Below are 9,268 nucleotides of genomic sequence, written 5' to 3' on the forward strand. Positions count from 1 at the left end.
TCTGCAATTAGCATATGCCACACATCAAGTGTGTTTTTTATTTCAATGGAGAAATGTTTATCACACTACCACTAGCAAGTGTTTGTGTTCTGTGGTAGACTATCCTTCCTCAGATTTGCATCTGACGTAATTTTTCAAAAATGTATGTTAGTGCTGTATAACCTGTAGGAAAGTATTTTCTTTAAGAAAAAATAATTTTATATCCTTTAATAAGATTTGATTCTTCTTTCTCACCTTTTAAAATAAATATGTGGGTTTCTCAGTTAATTTCTGGAGTACCTATTTTGTGGCATATATTTATTGAGACACTATCTTAGGCAAGCTGTTGTGCTGGGAGTCAGTTAAATGGCATAAACTTCTCTCTGACCTTGTGCACAGTTTACTTTTATTTGCAAAAATATTTATATTCCAGGGAATGTAGAATAAAATTTTCATAAAAGAACCAAGTAATAAATTCCATTTTTTCTAAACCATGAGCCATCTTTTTTTTTTTAACTCACTATAGAGTTAAATATTTTGCCAGTTTTAAAAATTTATAAACACTCAGCATATATGTACCACATAGTCTGACACATCATTCTAAGATTCCTGAAATAATGTCTCAAAGTTTGGTTAATTCAGCTATTTATTTTTTTTAAAAAAGTGGATATTCCAAAATACCAAGGGTACTATGGTCGTAACCTTTAACTTAACCATGTGTGGAAAAATTCAGGCTTTAAAAGATCAGTCCTCTGAGTTTAGAAACTGAAGCTTAATAAATTAGAAAAAGGCTAATGTTTCCTTCTGTAATGCTTTACATAGATGGAGATAGAGAAAAGTAATAATTGTTCTTCTCTATTTTATCTAGAAAGTAATTTTTTTTAAATGCACAGTTCCTGGGATTTAATATTGATATTTAAGTAGTGTTGTATAATGTAGTTCTTTTAGTTCTGTCATGGTATTCACCTGTGGATTTTTGTTTTTTGGTTTGTTTGTTTTGTTTTTTTTTTCATAACGATAGGTTCACGCAAAGAATCTGCTCCACAAGTGTTGCTTCCAGAAGAAGAAAAAATTATAGTGGAAGAAACTAAAAGTAATGGTCAGACAGTGATAGAAGAAAAGTAAGATGCATTCAAATATTTTAAAGCAGGCATGTGGGCATATGGAGGGGAGGAGAAGGGAAGGGTACTGTTATGTGAGGGGCGGGGTGGAGCACTGGAGTCAGAAAAATTCCAGGAGGGCTGGGGTATGGCTTCAGAAACTACTACTATGAGTAAACTCATAGATTAGAATTAACCTTGACTGGGCTCTGACTTCCCATACACAGAAGTTGCTTATTCTAAAGCGTATGAATTTAGGTGTTCAGTGAGCAGGGCAGAGCAGCACTGTGTATTTCATCAGGAGTTGTTGTCTCCTAGTAAAGTGCTTCTCTATGTCCACTTCATTCCATGTCTTTGTTCAGATGTTCATTCCATTTCTGTTTCAGGAGTCTCGTTGATACTGTCTATGCACTGAAGGATGAAGTACAAGAATTAAGGCAGGTGAGTCATACCAGTTCTTCTAGTTTTTTTGTTTTGTTTTGTTTTTTAATGGAAAAGAACACACTATGTTAAAAATGAAGCCGGTTGTCCATAAACAAAATAATACAGAAAGGAGATAATCTGTCTTTGAGAATTCCAGCAGATCAAACAATAGGTCTTCTGTCAATGTGATAGACCAGGACATGAATCTTTAAAGAGATCTGTTAATCTCTTTTTATTGTAATGTTTTTGATATCAGAAAATATCTCAAATTCTGTTAGAATAATCATTTGAAATATCTAAAGTTTCATCCACTTAACAATTTTATTAAATACCTACCGCAACTATTCTCTGCCACTTTCTGGTGTACCACATGATCCTTGTTTTTGAGAAGCCAAATCAAGTCAGTTAAACGAAGTGTATTTTGTGTATTTGTATATTATTTGTACAAATGGCTTTGGTCTCTGAAGAGGGGGTAAGTGCTGTCTCACAAGGTGGGAGGTTAGAAGGGGAGGCTGAGGAGAAACGGGAGCACAGTGTGATCTGGGGTTGGATACATGCCCAGAGCTGCTCTTCTCAGCCATCCCCAGCATTGTCCAAGGCAGCTTCCAGGTACTTCTTTCTCCTCTGAGGGTCTTCCGGGTTCGTGCTTCATCCTTGGCAATGGGATACATCTTTGTGTGTGCGTCTTCCCCATGCAGAGGAATGATTGGGTGCAAGCTGTACAGAAGCAGGTGTTTGTTCATTCACTCATGTATTCATTCAGCTGCTGTTACTTCCATTCTTATGTAACTATAAGATCACTACAAATGTGAAAAGAGTAGGTGGGATGCAAGTTGTTCCTTTTGTTATTTTCAGCCATTTTCTTATATATTATAAAAACAGGGCTTCTCTTGTTCGATAGTTAGAACTGTAAATTGTAAGAAATGTTAGGACTGTTTTCCCGGTGCAGCTGTGCAGTCAGGAGCCCCAGCTGTCCTATTTAGACATCGAGGCGGTCCTGTAGAACGTACCCGCGGCTGCAGTGCGCGGCGGGCTCCAGCCCAGAACTCCATTCACTGAGGCATTCCCGTCTCTTGGGGAAAAGAAAGTCCTCTGCAGTGCCAAAGACAGTGACTGTCCTGTGGTCTGCTTCCTTTGCAGGATAACAAAAAGATGAAGAAGTCTCTGGAGGAAGAACAGAGAGCGCGCAAAGACCTGGAGAAGCTGGTGAGGAGAGTTCTGAAGAACATGAATGACCCCGCTTGGGACGAGACCAACCTCTGAGGAATGGCCTTGGTTCCTTCTGAAGACCAGTTACAAGACCAAGCCTGGAGCCCCGCAATCCAGGCTGGTGTGACATGCGGGATCACAGGGCAGGGCAGGATGAAAGGCATCTTGCTTTCTGTGCATAGAAAAGCTGGAGATTATCTTGAGAATAGAAACGGTCACACTGCTCCTAAAGAATCCAAGCGTGAGGTGCAGACACCGAGGGCGGGACCGCGTTAATCTCACTCTGGTAACATCTCAATTACCTCATTTTGCAATAAGTGCAGCGAGTGACTACAAATCCTGGTCTTTCAGGCTTTTATTGAATATGTGTAAATAGTATATATACATGTTTCTTGTAAATACTCCATTTTGAATGCATATCCACGATTGTTATTTCTGGGTTGATACCCATGCTAGAATTTCCTTTCCACTAACCTTTCCGGTCCCGTTAACTAGAAGTCATGTTCATGTATGCCTGGAAGGCAGAGCTGTGCAGGGCACCCCGCTGGCTTTTGGTAGATGCCTGACTGTTCTCCACCACTGTAGTCTCCACAGTGCTCTAAAAATACTGGCCACCTCAGTATACCTAATGAATTTAACCTTATTTATACCTTCAAAGATACTTTAACGCCATTTTAAAGTCTTCTGTTAAAGCAGTATTGCAGTCACTGACATACAGTGGTTCCAAGTGCAGTGCTTGGCTGAATGAGGGAGAGTCTGAGCCTCAGCCTTGAAGCCAAGGAAGCACACATGCCACCTTGTCCAGGCACAGGTGTATGTTCTAGCTGCTTCGTGTGAATATTGCGATCATCAGTGTATTCACTGCACTTGGAAAGATCACACAGACTTACACATAGGCTAGTTTCATAACATGACAAAGTGCACTGTTTTGTCCTCCCCCCAAAACAAAGTTTCACTAAAACCTGTAAATAAAATGTATTATTTATTACATATCACTGCAGCTGGTGAAGACGAATCAAGGTGATGCTGTGAGCTGTCTTCAGCGGGTAGGATTTGTCAGGCCATTTTAGCCCTGAATTCTGTTTTACCATCAGGGTGCAGCAAGCATTACTTCAGTGCTCATGGGGAAAAGAAGTGTTCCCCTCTTTCAATAAGAATAAAGCAATATACATTTTAAATTCCACCTAAGCATTGGAAATTTAAATGTGGGTTCATTCCCTCCCTGTGTCCAAATGGCAGAGCAGGCAGAAGAGGAAGCTGGTTCTAACCCCAGCTCTGTTGACCTCTCTGGACCTGGGATCTAGGCAGCTCAGCCTTGGACCCCACCCAACTTGTCCTTCTGCCTCAGAGATAGGATCACGGTGTTAAAGGAACTGTGCTTTTTTTTGCCCCTCTTCTAAAAGATCAGTTTGGGAGATGACTTCTTCATAGAATAAGGGTTGCATCTTTAAAAACCAAAATAACACTGTGCATTAGACACTTCTCAGAAATACCCATTTGGCATCACATGTGACTTCTTGTGATTTGTGATTTGCCATTCATTTATTTATTGGGCAAGTGGCCCGTTAACTGCATCAGAATCTTCTGATGCCTATGAACTGAGCAGCTCTGGAACTAGTAGGTTTTCTGGTTGTCCATGGTTCTTGTTCCATGTTCTTGCTAATCAGTCCCTGTGCCCATTCATCTACCCCTGCAGTGTGGTCACTTGAGTGTCCCCCTCACTTGCAAGCTCAACAGATGTGTCTGGGGCCCAGCACTGACTTGCACTTGACCTTTCAACTAGAATTGCCAACTTCCTGTATTTAGCATTTTGTTCAGTAGTGCTATGACTAGTAAATATATATATATATTTTTTTTGGTTAGCCCTATTTTTTTTTTTTTGGTGATGCATAAGACATTGCAGTGAAAAACAGTTAAATTTGAGTGTACTGAAGTTTGCTATCTTAAGCAAATTTTAACTCAGGTACAACATTTATCACCTGATCTCCCTACCACTTTGTGGCGGGTGATGTTGCCGTCAGCATCCTGGGGTGGATCTCTTACAGAACCTGCCTTAACTGTTGATTGAAGCATCAAGTGAGAACACTTGTGTTTTTACATCCCTTCCCCTGATGGTGTGACGGTCGAGATGCTTGTGTAATGCATTACCTTTTCTTCCTGTGGATCCAATATTTTACTAATAAGCTTTTTAAGGAGCAGAGAAAATGTATCTGAGAGCAATTTTTCTACAAACCTGACCTGTTTTGTAAATATACTGCATACATTTATCCATGTGACCTTCTGAGGGATTGGAATTGATGGGAACAGTAGAAAGGGACACTGTTTACCCTAAGGGTTACTTCTCTGCTCTCACCTTTCATGGACGAGGAGACGAAGCCATTCCTATCCTGAGATGTGAAGCACTTTCAGTTCCACACAACGTTGGGATGTGGCATCGGCAGCTCTGTCCATTGTGCTTTGTGGCGTGTACCTGACTCCGTGCGCCAGGCCACCCAGGACGTTGGAAACTGCCTGGCTTTGTCTGGACTTCCTGATGCCTCTCACTTCTTCATTTCTCCAGGACACACACAGTCCTCATTTATAGCAGTTGGGGACACTTGACATAAATGCCACAAACTGTCCTGGCACTGACTACTCATGCTACGTTGTTGTAATTATTAAACTGATTATTTTTCTTATGCTACAAATATGTCATTCTTCTATGATGTCTTTTTTTCATGTGTTACCGTTACACTTCATTTTGACTTTTATTTTAAGTCTAGGTTGAATTCTTGACACTGGAAAATAGCACACTTACCTTTAAAATCTAGGGTTTGGGAATATTTGAAGAAGAGAAAACGGAAAATTTGGGGGAAGGAAAGCAAAAGAAAAGCTGACACCGTTAGGTACGGCTTCCACTTCGAATGCCATTGTGGAATAAAGACTTTCATCCTGGAAAATGCTTGGTAAACCATGTCGTGGGGTCGAATAAGTGAAAGCATTTCTCAAGATTCCTGGGGCAGGGAGGAGGTCCTAACAGGAACATTACGGTAACAGAAAGGTGCTGGTCTGTAGGAGCCCGCCCTTCCTTTAGACTCCCTCAGGGCGGGGCCCTGCCATCCAGTTAAGAGGGGTAGAAAACCGTAGTAGTCGGGGAAGAAAAGGCACACGTTAAACTGCCAAGCTGGGAGCCTGTAGAAAGTTACCTTGGCGTGTCTTCTTCCCTCTCAGACTATCTACCGTTAAACCTAAGGAACTGAGTTGATAGCACAGTCGTCTTCGTCACTATGGTTCTGTTAAGCTTAGTAACCACTACTGTCGTCTTTTAGGGAGACAAATGATGGTATATACATCTTGCAGAAAAAAACAGTCTATCTTGATGTCAGTATAAGTTTCATTCGTGTGGTGGTTCACATTTTCCACAGTCCTCTAATATTCCCTCTTAACCTTAACTCCAGAAGGCAGGCCCCCAAGGTGTTAAGGGCAGATACCGAGGCCACCCCTGCAGCTGTGGATGCTGGTGCATTCCAGTCTAGGGTGCTGACTAGAACAAGGGAGTGTGAAGCTGGAAGCCTGGGTGTCCACACCAAACAGCGGGATAGGGTGTCTCTGGAAGGGGATCCCTGAGGACAGGATGAAGTAGCCTCTGCCCAGTGTGTCCATGCACCTGGCTGGGCCCACAGCCTCTCAGTGGAGTGACTTGCACAGGGCACCAGGCCATCAAGAACCCAAGTGCAGCTGTTACCTTGAGTGGCTTTCCATTTTTTCAGGCTTAAACAAGTAGGTATTCAAAAAAGCCATGTGTCGAATTGGAATTGCATTGTGAATAGAATGTGTGGTACATTAGACACTTCTAACTTGAATTATAGGGAGAAGTCTGGGCATTTACATTTTTCTTGTTAGTCTTTAATTATAAAATACTTTCTCAGAGAAAATACAAGCTACATAAGGATATAAAGTAAAAAGCAGGTATCTCCTTTCCAAGACCCTCTCCTCCCACAAAAGCAATGTGACATGCTTTACGTATTCTTTGTTCTGGGCAAATGCAAGTATGTGGGGTTCATGTGTGATTGCCCCACAAATGAGATTACACTTCTCAAACTTGCCTTTTAAAAAAAAAAATCTAGGCGGGAAGAACAATCTCTATACTACATCAAAAACAAAAATTCCGGGTATATTAAAGACCTACATATGAAAAACAACTTGAAAATTTTAGAAATAACAATTTTTATAACCTTTTGCTAGGATTGCCTTCTTTTCATTGTTTAATTTTCACTCATTTTTTTTTTAATTTATTTTTATTGTGACATCGGTTAATGAAATCCAATGTTTCAAGTGTACAATTCAACAGTAAGGCATACATATTGTGTTGTGTTCTTGTTTTTAACATAGATCTTTCCACATAAGCAGGTGTAGATTGACCCATTGTTTTGACAGCTACATAAATACTTTGTTGATTGGATCTCGGTTTATTTTGTTCTCTCCCTAATAGGTATCGGGCAGGGGCTATTGCTCTTGCAAAAACGCTCTGCTGAATATCCTAGTGTGTACAACTGCAACTGTGTGAATGTGTAGCTACATGATCAACTCCTAGGAATGGCCTGTGCGTTATTTAGATTTTGATAGAATTTTCCAAATTCTTGGATTTTTAGAAATGACATCACTGACAATTTTACGCTTACAGTTTTTCAAAGAGGAATCAAAGTATAAATGCTGTCTGAAACCTTCATATCTGAAACATTCACGTCAATGCCGTGGACTATAATGAACATGCCATTGGTAGAGAAGGTTGTGGTAGCATATGCCCATTCTCTATGATAAGTGTTATTTTGTCTCCAGTCTCATCAGATTCTTATGTTGCAATAATTTTATAAAGCAAAGAAAAGTACCATCATGACCTCATCTCGAGTCTTGCCCCTCCCCTCTCCAAATTCCTCTGAAACAAAAGTTTTCAGCATATGGAGGTTTGGGTGGGCTCCCTAGCTCCTGGCCGCTGATGAAAAATGCCAGTGCAGGGCCCCAGGCAAGGGGACAATTACTGAGGGTGTGATCCGGACACCACCCAGTGCTCTGCGAGAGCCCAGAGTGGGAACTGGGCACTGGGGAAGGACATGGGCTTTGGGCAGACAGGCTGGCTGATCTGTCCAGGACTTTCACATTGCTCCGTGTAAGTGGGTGGTTTAGTACCCAAGGAAGCATGTGGAAGAGGACCCAACAGCTGGCCTGTGTGTGTGTGTCCTCATCACTCAGATGCTGTGCCACCGAGGACAGCTGTTGCCCATTGCAATTGCAGAGGGTTGTCAGTTCTCAGTTGTGTTCCAGTTTTCAGGAACGGGGGGAGTGGGGAGATTATGAAATAGTGTTTTTTGGTTATTCCATCCCCACCTCTCCTAAATGGCTACTTAAAATTTCTCACTTTCTCAAACGTAACCCCTCACTAGATTTTGGAGTGCTTACAAAAATGCCACCGGCATGATGCTGCCTCTGCGCGTTCACTCCGTTCTCGTTGCAGTAGAAAAGCGAGCCCTCCCTCCGCCAGCGCCGTGTCACGACACCACCTCAGGAAGCTTGCGCTCCCCTTCCCTGAATGAAGCCGCTCGACGAGGTCCTTCTTTTGGCCTCTTTTTTTTTTCTTTCATCTTTTTACTGTGGAAAATGTCAAACATACATAAAAGTGGAATAATGAATGGTCATTGCTCTGCCAAAGTCAACATCCCAGGCAAACATGCGCCGGGTCTGTTCTGGAAGGATATCACAGCACCGTCATGGTGACTGCAAGGCTGCTGGGGGGACAGACCAGTGGCCCACAGGTTCTAGTCCCTCAGGTGCCAGGGAAGCCTTGGTTTCCTTTTTGTAAACAGCAAATGGCCTCCTTTGGCCTTTAAACATGCTTTTACAGAGCCGCTTTAATTTTTCGTTTTCCCCTTGGCCACCAGCGTATTTCTTGTCCCTCAAAGAGACTGCTCTGAAGAGTTGTGTATGCTTTCTGCCTCTGTCCCCATCACCTGCTAGGGAAGAGAGGCTGCTGTTCCTCTGCCCATCAGCTGACCTTGCTTGTGCTTAAAAACAACACATCTGTGTACACAGCCAGTCCTCCCTGTTTCTTGTTCACTCTGCCGCCCAACCGTGATGGCCTGGCGTTCTCTGAGCCTGCCTTGTTCCACCCTGCCCTTGGGGGTGGTCTGGAAGTCCTCTATGCCTGGTCGACTCGATTCCTTTTTCTCCCAGCTCACTGGTGTCCTCCCAGTGGTGTTTACACATGCCTGCCTGCGGTATTACGGATTCCCTTCTTCCCACCTGAGGTCCGGGTGGCAACTACTTTTCTCCCTGTCATAGCCCTAGCCCCTGCTTGCCGTACCTCAGTGGTTCTTCACGGCTGCCTGGTAAAGGACTGAGTGAACTAGTGGCAGGTCATCAGAAGCATCTGTACATACCTGCAAATGATGTGCATGTGTCGTATTGCCATCGGGTTCAGCTGGTCTTCCATTTTGAGCTTTCTGATCTTTACAATTGTCATCTCTGTGCTCTGCTCACGTGATGCTGGAATGTGCTCAGCTGTGGCGGTGTCCTTCCTGTCA

General features: G+C 42.6%; 1 protein-coding gene across 3 annotated transcripts in view; it reads left to right on the plus strand.

Annotated features, from left to right (window-relative positions):
* The window catches only part of ARHGEF7 (Rho guanine nucleotide exchange factor 7), a 135,192-nt gene extending 129,794 nt beyond the window's left edge, over positions 1-5,398 (plus strand). Inside the window, exons 19-21 of one of the 3 annotated variants that reach the window (XM_011373940.2) lie at positions 1,001-1,100; positions 1,466-1,520; positions 2,643-5,398. In XM_011373940.2, the coding sequence (XP_011372242.1) occupies positions 1,001-1,100; positions 1,466-1,520; positions 2,643-2,765 (278 nt within the window). In that variant the 3' untranslated portion in view covers positions 2,766-5,398. The remainder of the gene's footprint in view (positions 1-1,000; positions 1,101-1,465; positions 1,521-2,642) is intronic. The other 2 variants (XM_011373943.2, XM_011373944.2) reach the window with 2 other exon arrangements.
* Positions 5,399-9,268: the final 3,870 nt, after the last annotated feature.

Source organism: Pteropus vampyrus, unplaced genomic scaffold (assembly GCF_000151845.1).
Source record: "Pteropus vampyrus isolate Shadow unplaced genomic scaffold, Pvam_2.0 Scaffold236, whole genome shotgun sequence".
NCBI lineage: Eukaryota > Metazoa > Chordata > Mammalia > Chiroptera > Pteropodidae > Pteropus > Pteropus vampyrus.